A 21192-nucleotide genomic window follows, 5' to 3' on the forward strand; every position below is an offset into this window, starting at 1 on the left:
TCCAATAACATGTTTAAACCAGGTGGTTGGACACCTTCAAGGGTCAAACGTTCCTCAAGCTTAACAGTCACTGTATTGAGATGGTCACTGACAGAATCTGTTGAAGAAACATAAAATACTACACATGTTGAACTAAACTGAAAATGGGTCAATTAGTTATTAACCCACCTATAATGAAAATAAAAAATAGTATAATCAAGCATTGGGTCATACTTACAGACTGTATTGACCAAGAGGAGAAATACACATGGTTGAATCATCTTTGCAGCTTCAGACTACCAAAGAAACCAATACACAAACCTGTCTCAGGTTAGATGGTGTTTGGAAGGCCAACGTCATCTGGAAGACAGATTGCTACATGGGGCTCAGAAATATTATGCAAGTCGGTTGATATGAAACCTTTTATAGGCCCAGTTTATGGTTAATGAAGTGAACAATCCATGGAAAACGTAAAACATGACAAAGAAGGAGCCATTTAGATGTACAAGTGATGCTAGGTATAGGTCTGTCTTATTTAATTTCATTATCAACTACAGTTTGTCACATTCACATAGTTGGCAAATGGCTTTTTGTCTTAATTTAAGGTTAGGCATAAGGTTAGCAGTCTGGTTAAGATTAGGGTTAAGGTTAAGGTTAGGTTTAAAATCAGATTTTATGGAGATAACTTGTAGAAATGGGCGGGGTTTATAACTTTGTGTCTGTCGTAACTAGTGATGACTCAGAAAATGGGTTCAAGAGTAACAGAAATGACATTGTCCTGCAATCAAAGCAACCACTGTAAATGAATACAAATGTTGTATAAAAGATCATCTATCAAAGGAACTAGAGTTTGAGGATGAGGTCATGGGTGGGGGCACCACACAATACCTCTACAAACAACAACACACATCCAGGTATACACAATGGGATTTCCTCTGGATGAACTGGTGGAACAGTTTGATTTGATTGTTTGGATGATAAAAATGTTGTCTTCTGTTTTTACTGAATTTAATAGTAATTAAAAAAAAACGTTATCTTATTTGCAAGAGTGTTTTCTATTCAGGGGATTTGGTGGAAAACCTTTGTCAATCAAGCATAACGCTAATTGTAACATGTGGAAGTTCCGTTTGCAGTAAGGTAGGACTAACACACATGTACTTTTGTTTTGAATTAATGCAAGTTTGTTTACCGCTAGTTTAACATTACAGTGAAGAGTTTTCAGCCTATGAATAGTAGCAAAGTGTTAGTCGTAGTAGTAATATATTTTACTGCTTATTTGCAGTCATAGACTGAATTTCACACCAATTTACAATCACATAATATCATCAAAAGTAAAATCCTAAACTATCACGATACTTTAAATAAAATACAATGTTCAAATATGTTATAAATACAAAACAATAATTTTACAACAACGTGTGGGGTGGCAGCTTTAAAAAAGTAATCATTGGGGTTCTTAGGTAGGCATTTCTTAGGCACCTGGACTATATGGTGAATGCATTGATCCGTTTAGTGAAGTATGGGATGAGAGAGTTCTAATAGCGGCCTGACAGATATCATACAATATCAAGGCAGCTCAGTTAGTAGAGTATGGTGCTTGCACACCAGGATAGTGAGTTCAATTCCCAGGACAAACCGTGCATATAATGTGTGCAAGCATGACTGTAAGTCACTTTGGATAGAAGCATCTGCTAAACCCACACTGTGCTAACAGTTTTTGGATAAAGTGCCATCCCGTCTATTCAAAATCTTACATTTACTTTAGAGGCCCAGTGCAGTCAAAAATGTGATTTTCATGTGTTTTATATATACAGTAGTATATATTTCCACAATATGAGGTTGGAACAATACTGTGAAATTGTTAAGAATTATGACAATTCCCTTTTAATGAAAAGCCTGCCTGAAATGTCTGCCTGTTTCAGTGGGATGGAGCAAAATTCTTGCTTGAGAAATTGCCCTTTGCTAAGAAGCTATTTTTTTTTCTGACCATTTTAATTGATAACAATCAGAGTAAGATACTTGTCAACCAGAAATGATTTCATATTGAGATACAAACTGCTACATTGGAACTTTAAGCACTTTGACGTTAGGCTTCTATTAGATGGCAAAGTGTCAGTCAGAGACATTTGGTAATAAGTTGCTTATAATTTAATCCACAAATATCAATTTAATATCTTAAATGAACACGTTTTATGAATTTGACGAAATAATCTTGAAACCCATTCTAAAACAGTATGGGACTTGATCCAGGAAATAGGAAGGTCTTTCCCAGAGATGTCCATGGTTGCAGCTCATGTAAAGTTATTGAAACAGTACGATTGGTCCAAAATCCCCATACCGAAAAACAAAAACAGGACACAACAATTTGAGTGACAACTTTGTTATCTTATTTCACAAAGCAGTTTAGTTGAGTTACGCTTGGAAAGTAGACATTACAGGAGACATGCAGTTCTGGAGACAGTGTTGCAATTGTTAGCAGAGATCTAGTTGTGAGCAAACACTCCTACACTCATTTACTAGCCACAGTAGCGCTGCCTTGTCAATAACATGTCTCCAGTTGTGCTTACATTTAGCGGTGACACACCTTTCATATGTATTCACTTTCCACCCGTAGTGCCAATATCAACATCACCATCATAGTGCACTGGCAATTTTCTTTCACACGCAATGATAACATTCTTAGTGGCCGAAGATCCCTTGTATGTACAATTGGGATGGGAATCCCCACCTGTACGTGTACATATGACTATAAAGAAGGCATTGTTGCTTTGAACCAGATTATTGTTTCCCTGCGGTGTGCCACCACCAGTGCAGATTTGTATGACCTGCTTTGGATTGGCCACAATGAAGGTGTTCTTCACTTTGCATTTTCCATCAGGCCCGTTCAACTTCAATAATCTCATCTGACTCTCGCACGCCTGGGTTTTCATTTCCCCATTGACGTGTTGTTTTAGGAAGTGGTTATGTTGTTGGTTGACGTCGGCCATCACTGTAGCACACAGCAACACCAGGAACAGGAAAGCCTTCTGGAACGTCATGACTAGATCTTAATGGAGAAACAGGAGAGATGAGTCAGACAGGGTGGTAGATGAATGCATACAGTATAATACTATGTTAGCCATCTTCCAGTAAATGCGGTATGCATACCAGCAACGTTCCATAGTAAATGTAGCACCCACCCCTTCCCCTCAAATTGAGGTTCTGTATATTTTCTTAAAAACTGTGAAACACTTTTCTGTAAGGGGAGAGTTAAAACTGCTTTGTGTCCCAAACAATTCATTTATACCGAAAACAAGACACAATGTGATTTACAGCAATGCACTGTGTTAAAAACAGTTACATACTAAGATAAAGTAGAGCCATCATAATCCAAATTATATATACTGTAAATTACACAAACATGATCTACATTCTATCATTGAAATCATATTTTGGTTACAAAGATGTGGCAATATTTTACTTGAGAGAGAAGGCATTTACCTCTGACAACTGGTTTCAATGGCCTTTGATGTGACTGGTTAGTTGTTTTCTGTCCTCTCAAGTATCTCTACAGATACAATACAGCATTAATCAAAGACAACAATCTTCAGATACAGAGCTATTCTTTAATGCTCTAGCACTGTAATGCTCAGGCAATTACATTTGACTTGTTTGTGATGAATGATGACTTAGATGTTGGTCACCCTGACACCTATGGTAAAACATTGCATGGATTAAAAGGGTTTTAAATGAACTATTAGCTTTTTAACTATTAACAGTCATCTTCCCCAAATATCTGCCACAGTCAATCAAGAGAGACTTCATATTAGGGTGCCTTCAAATCAAAACTCATAAAATACATGTCTGACAGCGGTGGGGTGGGGAGAAATGATTTGGTAGAAATGCTGTTCTACATTCTCAGGTGGTTGACCTATATGTCTTTACAGCTTTTCTTACGGACAGCGCAACACAACCCTAGAAACAATCAAGTCAATCTTACCTGTCTGCAGTGAGCCTTCTTGTGTGGTCTTGTCTTGATGATTATAGTCTCTTTCTCCCAGAGTATGGTAGAAGGTACTAAACCTGCTTGATTTATATACATATGCTGAAGAGGGACGTTCTCATTTCAAATAATAAAATCAATATTTAAAAAAATATTGTAAATACAACAGACACTGTTCCCAGTGGCAATTTGAACATGATAATGTTGGTGAGGCAAACAAAAAAGCTGATATGCATCAAAACCACTATACTACACTACACATTGAATGCAGCATAATAAACAATGGAAGAAAAAGTTGAGCCACACAGTAAATACTTTCCTTTCAAATGGTACCAAGAATATGCATATCCTTCCTTCAGGGCCTGCGCTACAGGCAGTTAGATTTGGGTATGTCATTTTAGGTGAAACATTTTTAAAAGGGGGCTATCCCTAAGAAGTTAAATGGATTTCCATTCAGTTCCAGGGAATTGGCAACATGTCCTAAAAAATAGAACCAGTTTCAGAGAAGTGACATCATCGCAAACAACATATAGAGGACAGAGTTCTAGAGAATTAGAATCATTGTACTGTTCTGTTCTGACTTTTAAACTTGAAAACATGAAATATCCTTTTTCATGTCACTGAATGAGAGAGAAGAATGTAGAACGTTTACATTCTACCAGGATACGTTATTTTCAGACAGATTAGAATGAATCAACATGACAGCCGCGAACTGGGGAGGAGTGAGCAATTTGGACAGAGGTCAGGTTAGATGAAGTGAGGAACAACATATATCACTAATCTACTGGATAGCAACAGAGGTGTATTGGCTGTTCAGATGTGTAAGAAGGGGCTCAGCATATGATAAAGGGTTAAATACCAGTGCTGGTGTGAATTTGTTGCTTGGTTGTGCAGCAATATGACCCAATGAGTGAATAAACCTGGTGTGAGTTTTACTAATTGTCCATGAAATGTTATAAGGTTCATTTAGAACCTAACAGTACATAAAATATAGCAGAACCAGTTTCAGAGAATTTGCATCATCACAAACATATTGTATAGCGGACACACTTCCAAGATGAATTCTAGATAAAACGAGAATACGCTGGGACAGCGTGACAGAATTGGAATATCCAGAATCAACGGTTTTTCATTGACTTCAAAATGACATCATCCAATTCACCAAATTGTAGATAAATTTAGGATGTGAAATATAAATCGTACATTTTTTTTATTTAAAATTTGTACAAATGGACACAATTTTTATATATATTCACACAGCATGCCACAAACAGAGCAACACAAAAACTAAACGCCTACAATACAACACATTCCCCAAGGTGATCAACATATGGTTTCCAAATTTAGTCAAACACTTCTGTTTTTTGTTCAATTGTAGAATATACAACATCCAATGGTATGTAGCTGTAGATAGTTCAGTCCCCTAGTTTGTTATTTAGGGTGAAAATGAGACTTTCCAACTGATGACTATACTTTTTTTTGCAGAAATTAGACCTAGATTACTAAATGTTCTCTGATATTAATCACCAATAATTAAATTTCCCAATACACAATCATTGAGATGGATCGCTATAAATTCCTAGACACAATGAAATGATGGGTCATACATTATCCCAAAATGGTTTCAGTTTACCATTAGACATAAAGCATAAAGGCATAAAGTAGGCATAAAGTATGCACATTTTCCCACCAGTGGTGTGTTTCCACCAAATGTACTTTTTGCAGATAAAAAAGTGGTTGATGACGTAGTGCACACATAATGTACTTTTTCCCTTAAGTTCAATGTGTTTCCATTGCATTTTAAACTCTGACGATAGTTTTGTAACAAAAACTGTTGCTTTAAATACAAATATTCCTGGTCATGGCACATAGGCTCTAGCCAGCAGCTCGTAGATACAGTGAGTGTAGGCCACATATGGCAAACTCATTCCATGGAGGGCCGAGTGTCTGCGGGTTTTTCCTCCACCCTTGTACGTGATTGATGGATTTCACTGAAAAATATATATAAATCCAACAATTTCAAAGATTCTACTGAGTTACAATTCATGTAAGGAAATCAGGCAATTGAAATACATTCATTAGGCCCTAATCTATGGATTTCAAATGACTGGGAATTGTCACGTTTGTTGAATGGAGGAGACCAAGGCGCAGTGTGATGTGAATACATTCTTCTATTTATTAACAAAGAAACACTAAACAAACTATACAAAATGACCGTGAAGCTAAATATAGTGTTGAAACAGGCAACTAACACAGGCAATAACCCACGAATTACCCAAAGAATATGGCTGCCTAAATAACGATAAACAGCTGCCTCTGATTGAGAACCAATCTAGGCAACCATAGACATACAAAACACCTAGGTAGTAAACAACCCCACAAACATACAAAACCCCTAGACGGTACAAAAACACATCACCCATGTCACACCCTGACCTAACCAAAGTAATAAAGAAAACAAAGAATACTAAGGTGACAGGAATGCAGATAACAATCTGTTGGTCACAGATACCTTAAAAAAGGAAGGGGCGTGGATCAGAAAACCAGTATAACCACCATTTGCCTCAAGCAGTTCAACACATCTCCTTTGCATTGAGTTGATCAGGCAGTTGATTGTGGTCTTGGGAATGTTGTCCCACTATTTTTCAATGGCTGTGCGAAGTGGATATTGGTGGGAACTGGAACACGCTGTCATACACATCGATCGAGAGCCTCCCAAACATGCTCAATGGGTGACATGTCTGGTGAGTATGCAGGCCATGGAAGAACTGGGACATGTTCAGCTTTCAGGAATTGTGTACAGCTCCTTGCGATATGGGGCCATGCATTAATATGCTGAAACATTAGGTGATGGCGGCGGATGAATGGCACGACAATGGGCATTTCCTTTGATAAAATGCAATCGTGTCTGTCGTCCGTAGCTTATGCCTGGCCATACCATAACCCCCCCCACCCACCCCCCACCTCCACCATGGGGCACTCTGCTCACCAGCACAACTGCCCGGTACAGTTGAAACCGGGATTCATCGTGAAGATCACACTTCTCAATCATGCCAGTGGCCATCGAAGGTGACACAGAACTGCAGTCAGGTCAAGACCCTGGTGAGGAAAATGAGCACACAGATGAGCATCAATGAGACGATTTCTGATAGAGAAATTTGTGCACAGAATTTCAGAGAAATACGCTTTTTGTGCATATGGAACATTTCTAGTATCTTTTATTTCAGCTCATGGAACATGGGACCAACACGTGTTGTGTTAATATTTTTGGTCAGTATAATTAGTAAGGAACTCCCCTCACCCTCCCCTCCCCTCTTGGTTGTCATAATTTAAAGTAAAATCTCAAATCCCGCTGACACTCGGCCCACCGTGGAATGAGTTTGACACCCATGGGTTGTGAGTGTATGCTAGGTTACATGATGAGATTATTATGGATAAGAGAGCATTTTTTTATTTGTCAAATGGCAGTCAAGCATTAATCATCGTGTCACCAGAATTAGGCCGTCAATTTTTATTGGAAAGTAGCATCAAGCTCATCACCTTAATTGATTTAATCTATAGCCTAATAAACTGCATGGTTTCTCGAGTCGAAGTTGGGTCGTAGTGGAAGGAGGACCACACAATTTATCATTATGTGTCTCCAATTTTACTTCAATTTGATGGATATGATATCAATATTTACGCACAAAGGCATTTCCACCACCATTTCTCACATAATTAATTTTACTCACTCAAAAAGATCCCACCATGTCGAACGAACAAATTATCTGCTGCCATTTTTAAATTGGCCTTGAAATTGGCCTGTTTCCAACATAGCTGTCATTATTTATTTAAATGGTTACACACTTTCTTTCCCATTTCCTTATCTACTTCTCTCATTTTCTGTATACCCCATCTCAATTCTATTCAATTCAAGGGGCTTTATTGGCATGGAAGAAACACATGTTAGCATTACCAAAGCAAGTAAGGTAGATAATATACAAAAGTGAAATAAACAATAAAAAAACAGTAAACATTACACTCACAGAAGTTCCAAAAGAAGAAAGACATTACAAATGTCATAGTATGTATTTATACAGTGTTGTAACGATGTACAAATGGTTAATGTACAAAAGGGAAAATAAATAAGCATAAAGAAAACGCACTAGACGACCAGTTCTTATAGTTTTAAGCCATACCCTTACCCTACTCCTCCTCTATTCCTCTGGTGATGTAGAGGTTAATCCAGGCCCTGCAGTGCCTAGCTCCACTCCCATTCCCCAGGCGCTCTCATTTGTTGACTTCTATAACTGTAAAAGCCTTGGTATCATTCATGTTAACATTAGATGCCTCCTCCCTAAGTTTGTTTAATTCACTACTTTAGCACATTCTGCCATCCCGGATGTCCTAGCCTTGTCTGAATCCTGGTTTAGGATGGCCACCAATAATCCTGAAATTTCCATCCCTAACTTTAACATTTTCTGACAAGGTAGACCTGCCAAAGGGGGCGGAGTTGCAATCTACTATCCAGATCTATCCAGGTCTGTGCCCAAACAATTCGAGCTTCTATTTCAAAAAATCCACCTTTCCAGAAACAAGTCTCTCACAGTTGCTGCTCGTTATAGACCACTTTCAGCCCCCAGCTGTGCCCTGGACACCATATGTGAATTGATTGCCCCTCATCTTTCTTCAGAGCTCGTAATGTTAGGTGACCTAACCTGGGACACACCGGCCATCCTACAATCTAAGCTTAATGCCCTCAATCTCATACAAATTATCAATGAACCTACCAGGTACAACCCCAAATCCGTGAACACGGGCACCCTCATAGATACCATTCTGACGAACCTGCCCTCTAAATACACCTCTGCTGTCTTCAACCATGATCTCAGGAATCACTACCTCATTGCATGTGTCCATAATGGGTCTGCCGTGAAACAACCACACCTCATCACTGTCAAACGCTCCCTGAAACAATTCTCAATTATCATGGATTTATCTAAGGTCTCGAAAGCCAAGTTATCAAACAGATCACCGACCATTTTGAATCCCACCGTACCTTCTCCGCTATGTAATCTGGTTTACGAGCTGGTCATGGAAGCACCTCAGCCACGCTCAAGGTCCTAAACGATATCATATCCACCATCGGTAATAGACAGTACTGTGCAGCCGTCTTCATCGACCTGGCCAAGGCTTTCGACTTTGTCAGTCACCACATTCTCATCGGCAGACTTAACAGCCTTGGTTTCTCAATTGACTGCCTTGCCTGATTCACCAACTACTTCTCAGACAGAGTTAATTGTCTCTAATTGGAGGGCCTGTTGTCCGGACCTCTGGCAGTCTCTATGGGGGTGCCACAGGGTTCAATTCTCGGACCGACTCTTTTCTCTATATACATAAATGATGTCGCTCTTGCTGCTGGTGACTCTCTGATCCACCTCTACGCAGACGACACCATTCTGTATACTTCTGGCCCTTCTTTGGACACTGTGTTAACTAACCTCCAGACAAGTTTCAATGCCATACAACTCTCCTTCCGTGGCCTCCAACTGCTCTAAAATGCAAGAAAAACTAAATGCATGCTCTTCAACCGATCGTTGCCCGCTCCAGCCCGCCCGTCCAGCATCACTACTCTGGACGGTTCTGACTTAGAATATGTGGACAACTACAAATACCTAGGTGTGTGGTTGGACTGAAAATCTCCTTCCAGACTCACATTAAGCATCTCCAATCCAAAATTACATCTAGAATCGGCTTCCTATTTCACAACAAAGCATACTTCACTCATGCTGCCAAACATACCCTCGTAAAACTGACTATCCTACCGATCCTTGGCGATGTCATTTACAAAATAGCCCTCAGCAGTCTATTACAGTGTCATCCATTTTGTCACCAAAGCCACATATACTACCACCACTGCGACCTGTATGCTCTCATTGGCTGGCCCTCGCCTCATATTCGTCGACAGACCCACTGGCTCCAGGTCATCTATAAGTCTTTGCGTGAAGAGAAGGCGGAGTAAAAGGTTCTGGAGGACGGGCTGCCTTCTGACAATTTGTTAGGCAATCGAACAAGCCCCCACTGCCTTCCATTCTGCTAGCAAATGTACAATCTTTGGAAAATTAAATAGATGACCTTCGCAGAAGATTAAACTACCAACGATATATTAAAAACTGCAATTTATTTTGCTTCACAGAGTGGTGGCTGAACGACGACATTATCAACATAGAGCTTGCTGGTTCTACGCTGTAATGGCAGGATAGAACAGAGGTGTCTGGTAAGACAAGGGGCGACGAACTACATATTTTTGTAAATAACAGCTGGTGCACAATATCTAATGAAGTGTCAAGGTTGTGCTCGCCTGATCAAGAGTATCTCATGATAAGCTGTAGACCACATTGTCTACCTAGAGTGTTTACATCTGTATTTTTCATAGCGGTCTACATACCACCACAGACTGATGCTGGTACTAAGACCGCACTTTGAAGGAGCTCTATCTGCCGTCAGCAAACAGGAAAATGCTCACCCAGACGTGGCTCTCCTAGTGGAGGGGACTTTAATGCAGGGAAACTTAAATCCGTCTTTCCAAATTTCTATCAGCATGTTAAATGTGCAACTAGAGGGAAAAAACTCTGGACCACCTTTACTCCACACACAGAGACGCATACAAAGCTCTCCCTCACTCTCACCTTCCATTTTGCAAATCCGATCATAATTCTATCCTCCTGATTCCTGCTTACAAGCTAAAGTTAAAGCAGGACGCACCAGTGACTAAATAAAAAGTGATCAGATGAAACAGGACTGTTTTGCGAGCACAGACTGGAATATGTTCCGGGACTCCTCCTATGGCATTGAGGAGTACACCACATCAGTCATTGATTTCATCAATAAGTGCATCGATGACATTGTCTGAAGAGTGACCGTACGTACATACCCAAAACTGAAGCCATGGATTACAGGTAACATCCGCACTGAGCTAAAGGCTAGAGCTTCCGCTTTCAAGGAGCGGGACTCTAACCTGGAAGCTTATAAGAAATCCCGCTATGCCCTCCGACGAACCAACAAACAGGCAAAGGGTCAATACAGGACTAAGATCGAATTGTACTACACCGGCTCTGACGCTCGTCGGATGTGGCAGGGCTTGCAAACAGTTACAGATGACAAAGGGAAGCACAACGGAGAGCTGCCCAGTGACACGAGCCTACCAGATGAGCTAAACTACTTCTTTGCTCGCTTCGAGGCAAATAACACTGAAACATGCATGTTGTGGATCACGCTCTCCGCAGCCGATGTGAGTACGACCTTTAAACAGGTCAACATTCACTAGACTGCAGGGCCGGACGGATTACCAGGACCTGTATTGTGAGCATACGCTGACCAACTGGAAAGTTTCTTCATTGACATTTTCAAACTCTCCCTGTCTGAGTCTGTATTACCAACATGTTTTAAGCAGACCACCATAGTCCCTGTGCCAAAGAGCACAAAGGCTGGTCATGGCTCACATCAACACCATTATTCCAGAAACCCTCAACCCACTCCAATTTGCATACCGCCCTAACAGATCCACAGATGATGCAATCTCTATTGCACTCCACACTGCCCTTCCCACCTGGACAAAAGCAACACCTATGTGAGAATGCTATTCCTTTACTACAGCTCAGCGTTCAACACCATAGTGCCCTCAAAGCTCATCAATAAGCTGAGGATCCTGGGACTAAACACCTCCCTCCGGAACTGGATCCTGGACTTCCTGACGGGCCGCCCCCAGGTGGTAAGCGTAGGTAACAACATATCCACCACGCTTATCGTCATCACAGGGGCCACTGAGGGGTGCGTGCTCAGTCCCCTCCTGTAGTCCCTGTTCACTCATGAGTGCACGGCCAGGCAAGCCTCCAACACCTTCATTAAGTTCGCCAATGACACAACAGTGGTAGGCCTGATCACCGACAACAACGAAACAGCCTATAGGGAGGAGGTCAGAGACCTGGCAATGTGGTGTCAGGACAAGGGAGATGATCGTGGACTACTGGAAAAAGAGGACAGAGCACGCCCCCATTCTCATCGACGGGGCTGTGTCCACATCACCAACAAACTAACATGGTCCAAACACACCAATACATTCGTGAAGAGGCCACGATAAAACCTATTCCCCCTCAGGAGACTGAAAAGATTTGCCATATGCCAAGCTGATCTGGAGCCTTTTGATCCTCACCCAGGAAAGAGAGTCATGACACTGCCTTGACCTGCCTTGACATGTGATTCCTCATAAAAGGATTCCTTCAATGTATTTGTATTTTTTTGTATCATTTAATTGTATTTATTGATATAAGTGTTGAATGTCGATGCAGGAATTGATTGGAAGTGTTAGGGGCATTATTTCCCCAAATCCTGGTCCTGGAGGTCCCCTATGTCTGCTGGTTTCTATGGAATGTGCATCTCAGATGACAACCTCCTTGTAACATTGGCATTTTGTAAAGTTAATGTCCATTTCATTGTTCATCAGTCGCCAGTTCATTGTGGAATCGTTTGCTTATCATCAGTTTAGGGCTCCTTCAAACCAGACAAACTGATGTGTAAAAAACACTGAAGGAAAGTTAATGTTTTTTCTTTTTATGGAAACAGTGCATTAGGGGGAGGATTGTGTTGAGCTGTCTGTCAGAAAGCTTACAATAACATGTCCTTGAAACAATTGAACAAGTAGAATAGCATTTTTACTGAATAATTTATCCTCACCACTCCTCTGCATTTGACATGCATTTCATGCTTCTTCGTTTGAAGGCAGAGACATGAACCAGGGATATTTGAGAACCACTGGATCAGCCTTCGTACAAAGTTTCCCTTGAGATCTCCCGTGGAAAGATTGTTCCTGGGACTCATGATAGGTTCGTAGAAGCGTGTGTGGTTTTGTATCGTTTGAGAAAGGCTTAGTAAAAAAAAAATGTAGCGGGGTGTTGAAAGGCGAAAATCCAAAACATTCTTTAAACTTTTGTATTTACGTTTCTTAAAAACAACAAAATCCCAATGGTAGATTGGTTGAATGAGATAGAATAGAGGAGGATGAGTGTTAAAGAAATGTGAAAGAGTGAAAATAGAGGTGTGGTGAGTGTTGTCTTAACGCCACCTTAAATGTAGCTCTCATACAGGTTTGAGTGGGTTACTTTCTAAATGTAATCCGTAACAGTTGCTAGTTATCTGTCCGAAATTGTAATCAGTAACGTATCTTTTGGATTACCCAAACTCAGTGACACACTCTGATTACTTTCAGTTACTTTTAGATTATTTTCCTCTTAAGAGGTGCAGGTCAACGTTTTTTGTCATGTATCTTTTCTGTAGGCAGCTCTACAGAGTGGTCATTATAGCTGGCACAGCCACAAAGTCATAAAATCTTAACCTTAACCACACTGCTAACTCTAATGCCTAACCCTAAATTTGACAATTTTCATAAATATTTACAATATAGACACTTTTGACTTTACATCTATACCATCTAGTGGAAATCACTCATCCACAATAAATGTCAACCTGCTTAAGAGGCATTAGAAGAAGACAAAGATGAATATTACCAATTGAATGGCATCTGTTGCAGGATAAATGTTAGAGTTTACATAGTTAAATGACTTTTGGGATCTGAGGTGTTGGTGGTCTTGCTGGGTTGATTATGACTGGACAATATGTAAGGACTTATGGGATAGCCAATCATAGAAAATGTGACTTCCCTTATGCTTGAATACATTTTTAACAACAAGATTATTTAGGGCGTTTTGTGCTGATTTCAAACACATTTATGATTACATTTCTCTCTTTCTCCTCTAGAATAACCAAACACATCCACTGTCATTCTGCTGATGATCAAATAGGAAACTAAATCCTTCCTCAACCCAACCATAACGACCAACCTCAGCTGGTTCATATTCAATACAATTACCTGTTATCCAATAAGAAATGCATTTTTGTTCCGTTTCAAAATGTTTTGGAGGTCAACTAAGAGCAAGAAAAACAATCGAACTCTGCCCCTTTCTAAATTTTCAAACAGAAATGGGGTGTGCCTTTGGTGGTTTGTTGAAGTGTCATTCTGGTCATGCGCACCTCTACCAACGTAGCTAGTTCGTTAGCTAAGCTAGCCACTTTAGCAAGCCAGTAACTCCTCCAATATATGTTGACGTCATTTCACAGAATTTGTTTTTGGATGGAAACTGTAGAGATTGATAAACAATTGCACTTCTGTATTACACATGAGTGGAAGCATGAGTGGAAGCAAACAAACCATCTTTGTGGAGCTTGACACGCTCACAGCTCTTAGAATCAGTGGTGAGCTCACACTTGTAGATTCCACCTGTAACTTCAGCTTTGGGCAATGACTTGGCACATGGTGCGCCAACCAGCAATCTAGGAAAAATACAATAATAATAATACAATAAAATATTAAAACTAGGAACAACTTTGTCACTGCTGGTCTGAGTTGTATCAATGAATCAACCAAACAATCAATATTACTTTATAAAACCCTTTTTACAACAGCAGTTGTCACAAAGTGCTTTACAGTTACCTGGCCTAGACCCCAAAGAGCAAGCAAAGCAGACGTGAAAACAGAGAAGCCATGAGAAACTCCCTAGAAGAATGGAATGGAGGAAGAAACCTAGAAAGGAGGTTGCCTGTTCTCTTCTGGCTGTACCAGGCAGAGATTCAGAGTAGCCGTTAAGGCCAGATAATAGTATGTATGGACACTGTTAATCATTTCTTATAAGAGGTAAAATGACAGTTTCTTATTGAGAGGATTCAGTTGTTGATGCAGTGCCAGGGAGAATCCAAACAGGCTTCCTGGATCACCATTTTTCCTCAGAACATGCTTTGTGTCTGTGTCCAGATTGAAAGCTGAGATGTAAAATGGTAGGCAGGACAAAAGAAACCACAGGTCCACTAGGAGGCCCAACCATTGAATTGACATGTTGGTGTTGTTGGTAAAACTCTCTGTCCTAGCTAACCCAATAGTTTTTTCTGTGGTGTCCTTGTGTTGTGAAACCGAATGGGAAGGCAACACTACAGAAATGGAATGTGACTCAGCACTGTCTGCGGTATACAGTGTTTGCTGCAGAAGATGACAGACAGGTAGTGGTTCAAGGGGAATTTATCTCAATGGACTTGAGCACATGTTTATGGTTTGATTGCTTTTGTTAATATTCCATTCCAAGAACATGAGGAACTTCACACCCTTGGATCAAAAGTCTGGTGGTTGTGTTCACAGCAGCAAACCAGTAATACTGTACTGTACAGTGTTGATCACTTGATAATACTAAAGGGAAAGGTGTGAAAGTCCATGAGAAATGGCTAAAAGGAGAACATGTACAGTATGTACAGTAGCTGCTCACTTTCATGATCACTGTCATGATAACAGCTGTTATTTGTCTAAAGTAGTGAAACTTGACAGTAGATGTGAGAAAGGAGTAAGAAACGATACCAACCACACTTTACTATTGTAAGACATAACAGAGTGGTGTAACATGAACATGGTCACATTTCTGTCAATGACATTACAATTGATACAGCATCAGGAAGGAACATTTTACATGATGATGTAGTCTTTCACCAGATGGCAATGTTGCACTAAGACAGAATTCTCTCTTCAGTCTCAAAGTCTGACCTTATGTCAATGTGGTGACGATTACAATTATGAAACATGTTGATGTTCCTTCTCAGTTGTAATATATCTATACTGCTAAAGCGCCGTACTCTGTTGCTCGTGGTTTATGCAACACATTTGAATGATTTTGTAAGCATTCACTGTTGTTTTTAGAAAAATTAAATCATCAAACATACCCTCCCCTCTGTATTTATTTGAACAGTGAAGCAAAAATGTTGTAAATGTGGCTCTATACTCCAGCATTTTGGATTTGAAAGCAAATGTTTCATATGAGTCTCTAGTACAGAATGTGACCTTTTATTTGAGGGTATTTTCAAAAATATCTGTTTTACCATTTATAAAGGAAAGCACTATGTATGTCGTTCCCCCATTTCTTGTTTTTTGTGTTAGTATTTTGAACACATTATTCACATGTAGTATATTAAAGTATTTGGTTCCTTATTCCTAGCATGCAATGACTACATAAAGCTTGTGACTCGACAAAACTTGGAGGATGCATTTGCTGTTTGTTTTGGTTGTGTTTCAGATTAATTGTGCCCAATAGGAACTGAATGATGAATAATGCATAGTGTCAGTTTGGAGTCACTTTATTGTAAATAAGTTTACAATAAATAAGAATATGTTGCTGAAAACTTCTAAATGAATGTGAATGCCACCATGATAATATCACGACTTCTTCCGAAGTCGATGCCTCTCCTTGTTCGGGCGGTGTTCGGCGGTCGACGTCGCCGATCTTCTAGCCATCGCCGATTCATTTCTCATTTTTCATTTGTTTTGTCTCGTTTTCCCACACACCTGGTCCTCATTTTCCTCATTATGTCAGTCCTTCCTAGGGTATCGCATTTCCACCTCAGGGGTGGAGATGGAGAGTGACTGCATTGCAGCCGTGTGTAATAGGCCGACTCCCACCACGGTAAAGGAGGTGCAGCAGTTCTTAGGGTTTGCCAACTACTACCGGAGGTTTATCCAAGGTTTTGACCAGGTAGCGGCTCCCATTACCTCACTGCTGAAGGGGGGAAGGGGGGACCGGTGCACTTGCAGTGGACAGCTGAGGCGGACAGGGCTTTTAGTCACCTGAGGGCTCTGTTTACCTCGGCTCCTGTTCTGGCTCATCCGGATCCCTCTTTGGTGTTCATAGTGGAAGTGGACGCGTCCGAGGCTGGGATAGGAGCTGTGCTCTCTCAGCGCTCGGTACGCCACCGAAGCTCCGCCCCTGTGCTTTCTTCTCGAGGAAGCTCTGCCCGGTGGAGCCAGGGGTCTGGGAGTCGTTGGCTGTCGTCAAGGCTTTGTAGGCGTGGAGACATTGGCTTGAGGGGGCTAAACACCCTTTTCTCATCTGGACTGACCACCGCAATCTGGAGTACATCCGGGCGGTGAGGATGTGGGCCATGTTTTTCAACCGTTTTGTTTTCACCCTTTCTTACAGACTAGGTTCCCAGAATGTGAAGGCAGACGCACTGTCCCGGCTGTGTGACACAGAGGAGCGACCCATGTTTCCCACTCCCATACTCCCGGCCTCCTGCCTGGTGGCGCCGGTAGTGTGGGAGCTGGACGCGGACATTGAGTGGGCGTCGCGTGCAGAGCCCGCTCCCCTCCAGTGTCCAGCTGGGCGTCTGTACGCGCCGTCTGTTGTGCGTGACCGGCTGATCTATTAGGCCCACACGTCACCCTCCACTGGTCATCCAGGAATCGGTCGGACGGTGCGCTGTCTGAGTGGGAAGTACTGGTGGCCCACTTTGGCTAAGGACGTAAGGGTTTCCTCCTGCTCGGTGTGCGCCCAGTGTAAGGCTCCTAGTAATCTGCCCAGAGGTAAGTTACACCCCTTACCCGTGCCAGAAAGTTGGCGCAGACCGTCACCGTAGTGAGACCCCGGTGTTCGCACTGGGTCTGGCTCTCGACCAGAAACCTGCCCCTCTGCCTGCCCTGCCAGAAGTTGGGTCCGCAGTTTGTGGGGCCATTTAAAGTCCTGAGGAGAGTGAACGAGGTTTGTTACAGGTTACAGCTTCCCCCCGATTACTGCATTAACCCCTCGTTCCATGTGTCTCTCCTCAGGGCGGTGGTGGCTGGCCTGCTCCTGGAGTCTGAGGTGCGGGGGATTCCTCCACCCCCTCTGGACATCGAGGGGGCCCCGGCGTACTCCGTTCATTCCATACTGGATTCGAGACGTCGGGCGAGGGGCCTTCAGTACCTCGTGGACTGGGAGGGGTATGGTCCGGAGGAGAAATGCTGAGTTCTGGTTGAGGATGTGTTGGATCCTTCTCTGCTGTGAGAGTTCCACCGTCTCCGTCCGGATCGCCCTGCGCCTCACCCTCCGGGTCGTCCCCGAGGCCTGTGTCAGCGCGCTGCTGGAGCCACGAGTCAGGGGGGTGTACTATCACGACTTCTGCCAAAGTCGATGCCTCTCCTTGTTCGGGTGGTGTTCGGCGGTCGACATCGCCGGTCTTTTTGCCATCGCCGATCCATTTTTCATTTTCCATTTGTTTTATCTTGTTTTCCCACACACCTGGTTCCACACACCTGGTTCCCTCATTATGTGTTATGTATTTAACCCTCTGTTTCCCCCATGTCTTTGTGTGGTATTGTTTATCTGTTTGCATGTATGCACACGTTAGGCTGGTTGCGCTGGGTTATGTTAAACCCATATTTGTATTTTCGTGTTCGTTTGTGCCGTGTGCTTTTGGTTCGCCAAATAAAAGGCTCCGCTTTGCCATCAAATATCTGCTCTCCTGCGTCTGACTTCCTACAGCCTTTCACGCATACCTTGACAGATAATGGATAATCGTGAATGAATCATGAATAATAATCAGTGAGAAAGTTACAGAGGAGCAAAGATCATATCCCCAAATATGCTATTTTATGCTACTATTGGTAAGGGTGAGAGCTTAGCATGTTTTGCAGGCATGATCTTTGTGCATCTGTTATATCTATTGACCTTGTAGTCAAATATAATATATCCTACTGTTTGAGAACAACAGCAGGGAAATATAGAGTGATAGTGAAGTGATTCTTCATAATCGGTAGAAGTACAGTGCCTTGCGAAAGTATTCGGCCCCCTTGAACTTTGCGACCTTTTGCCACATTTCAGGCTTCAAACATAAAGATATAAAACTGTATTTTTTTGTGAAGAATCAACAACAAGTGGGACACAATCATGAAGTGGAACGAAATTTATTGGATATTTCAAACTTTTTTAACAAATCAAAAACTGAAAAATTGGGCGTGCAAAATTATTCAGCCCCTTTACTTTCAATGCAGCAAACTCTCTCCAGAAGTTCAGTGAGGATCTCTGAATGATCCAATGTTGACCTAAATGACTAATGATGATAAATACAATCCACCTGTGTGTAATCAAGTCTCCGTATAAATGCACCTGCACTGTGATAGTCTCAGAGGTCCGTTAAAAGCGCAGAGAGCATCATGAAGAACAAGGAACACACCAGGCAGGTCCGAGATACTGTTGTGAAGAAGTTTAAAGCCGGATTTGGATACAAAAAGATTTCCCAAGCTTTAAACATCCCAAGGAGCACTGTGCAAGCGATAATATTGAAATGGAAGGAGTATCAGACCACTTCAAATCTACCAAGACCTGGCCGTCCCTCTAAACTTTCAGCTCATACAAGGAGAAGACTGATCAGAGATGCAGCCAAGAGGCCCATGATCACTCTGGATGAACTGCAGAGATCTACAGCTGAGGTGGGAGACTCTGTCCATAGGACAACAATCAGTCGTATATTGCACAAATCTGGCCTTTATGGAAGAGTGGCAAGAAGAAAGCCATTTCTTAAAGATATCCATAAAAAGTGTCGTTTAAAGTTTGCCACAAGCCACCTGGGAGACACACCCAACATGTGGAAGAAGGTGCTCTGGTCAGATGAAACCAAAATTGAACTTTTTGGCAACAATGCAAAACATTATGTTTGGCGTGAAAGCAACACAGCTCATCCCTCTGAACACACCATCCCCACTGTAAAACATGGTGGTGGCAGCATCATGGTTTGGGCCTGCTTTTCTTCAGCAGGGACAGGGAAGATGGTTAAAATTGATGGGAAGATGGATTGAGCCAAATACAGGACCATTCTGGATGAAAACCTGATGGAGTCTGCAAAAGACCTGAGACTGGGACGGAGATTTGTCTTCCAACAAGACAATGATCCAAAACATAGAGCAAAATCTACAATGGAATGGTTTAAAACTAAACATATCCAGGTGTTAGAATGGCCAAGTCAAAGTCCAGACCTGAATCCAATCGAGAATCTGTGGAAAGAACTGAAAACTGCTGTTCACAAATGCTCTCCATCCAACCTCACTGAGCTTGAGCTGTTTTGCAAGGAGGAATGGGAAAAAATGTCAGTCTCTCGATGTGCAAAACTGATAGAGACATACCCCAAGCGACTTACAGCTGTAATCGCAGCAAAAGGTGGCGCTACAAAATATTAACTTAAGGGGGCTAAATAATTTTGCACGCCCAATTTTTCAGTTTTTGATTTGTTAAAAAAGTTTGAAATATCCAATAAATGTCGTTCCACTTCATGATTGTGTCCCACTTGCTGTTGATTCTTCACAAAAAAATACAGTTTTATATCTTTATGTTTGAAGCCTGAAATGTGGCAAAAGGTCGCAAAGTTCAAGGGGGCCGAATACTTTCGCAAGGCACTGTAGCTACATCAGTGGATATGGTAAGGGGGTCATATTCAGGGGAATACGACCCAGGGGTTCCATCTGTGTTTGGCTTGAATAAGGAGGGAGGGCTTCCAGAACGAGAGAGCTGTGACATTTTCCAATGCGGTCTTTAAGCCAGCCACAATGAAAGAAAAAAAAACATGCCCAGAGACAAACAATGATGCCTGGAAACTTGAACATCAGTTTGGTTTTGGTGTTAGAGGTGTGAATTCTACAGAGGCTACTCTTCCTGTAACAGACTCGCTCTCACACCAGGGGAAGATATCAAAGAGATTATCACATTCTCATGACTTTGAGTCCAGGTAACAAACAATTATGTGCCATTGTATATAATTTGCTAGATTTCTAATTTGTTGAGAGCACCACGTGATGTTGACTGTACTTGTGTGTTTGTATGAGGCATATCACAAGTCCATGTCATTCAGATATTCTATATATATATATTCTATAGCAGCAAGACTTTTGGAACCTATTGGTGGAATCAACAAGTAGTTTTGATTTACGTTTGGTTGAGTTGTCAGCTAACCATGAATTCAAAGTGAAATCAACAGCAAATGGCAGCATGTCATTGGATTTAGGTTAAAGTTGGTTGAAAAAAAGACAAAATGCACTTACATTAATGACTTTTTGCAAATCCAATCAGTTTTCCATGTTGATTTAACATCATCACATTGATTGTTTTGGTTGAAATGATGTGGAAACAATGTTGCTAAACAAGTTTTTGCATAGTGGGCAGTTTCACAGACCCAGATTAAATCAATTCACCAGAACGCTTGAAAAGACCGGTCATTCACGAACAAAACTACTTGTTGAGTCCACCAATAGGTTCCAAAAGTCTTGCTGCTACTCTATAGAATATCTGACATGTACAGTGGTATTACCCCATAAACTATGAGTGTCTTTAAAGGTGTTTGCAATAATGACTTGATGTCGG

General features: G+C 41.5%; 1 protein-coding gene and 1 pseudogene across 2 annotated transcripts in view; one reads left to right on the forward strand and one right to left on the reverse strand.

Annotated features, from left to right (window-relative positions):
* LOC118938752 (uncharacterized) overlaps nucleotides 1-21192 on the forward strand; it is a 64064-nt pseudogene that overhangs the window by 17219 nt on the left and 25653 nt on the right. The window lies entirely within an intron of this gene.
* LOC110489031 (ribonuclease-like 3) lies at nucleotides 2344-4092 on the reverse strand. The gene is made up of 3 exons (XM_021561579.3): nucleotides 3959-4092; nucleotides 3460-3526; nucleotides 2344-3025 (listed from the first exon to the last, which is right to left on the reverse strand). Exons 1-3 carry the CDS (start codon nucleotides 4058-4060, stop codon nucleotides 2577-2579), a joined length of 618 nt encoding a protein of 205 aa, XP_021417254.2. The 5' UTR covers nucleotides 4061-4092; the 3' UTR covers nucleotides 2344-2576.

Source organism: Oncorhynchus mykiss, chromosome 14 (genome assembly GCF_057628025.1).
Source record: "Oncorhynchus mykiss isolate SJ-2025 chromosome 14, ASM5762802v1, whole genome shotgun sequence".
In the NCBI taxonomy this organism is placed as follows: domain Eukaryota; kingdom Metazoa; phylum Chordata; class Actinopteri; order Salmoniformes; family Salmonidae; genus Oncorhynchus; species Oncorhynchus mykiss.

Coding starts and splice junctions, on each gene's coding strand:
- LOC110489031 (XM_021561579.3), bottom strand. CDS start 4,060: ATGTATATAAATCAAGCAGGTTTAGTACCTTCTACCATACTCTGGGAG. Junction 3,527..3,958: donor AGAAGGCTCACTGCAGACAG/GTAAGATTGACT, acceptor TTGTATCTGTAG/AGATACTTGAGAGGACAGAA. Junction 3,026..3,459: donor ATTGAAACCAGTTGTCAGAG/GTAAATGCCTTC, acceptor TTCTCCATTAAG/ATCTAGTCATGACGTTCCAG.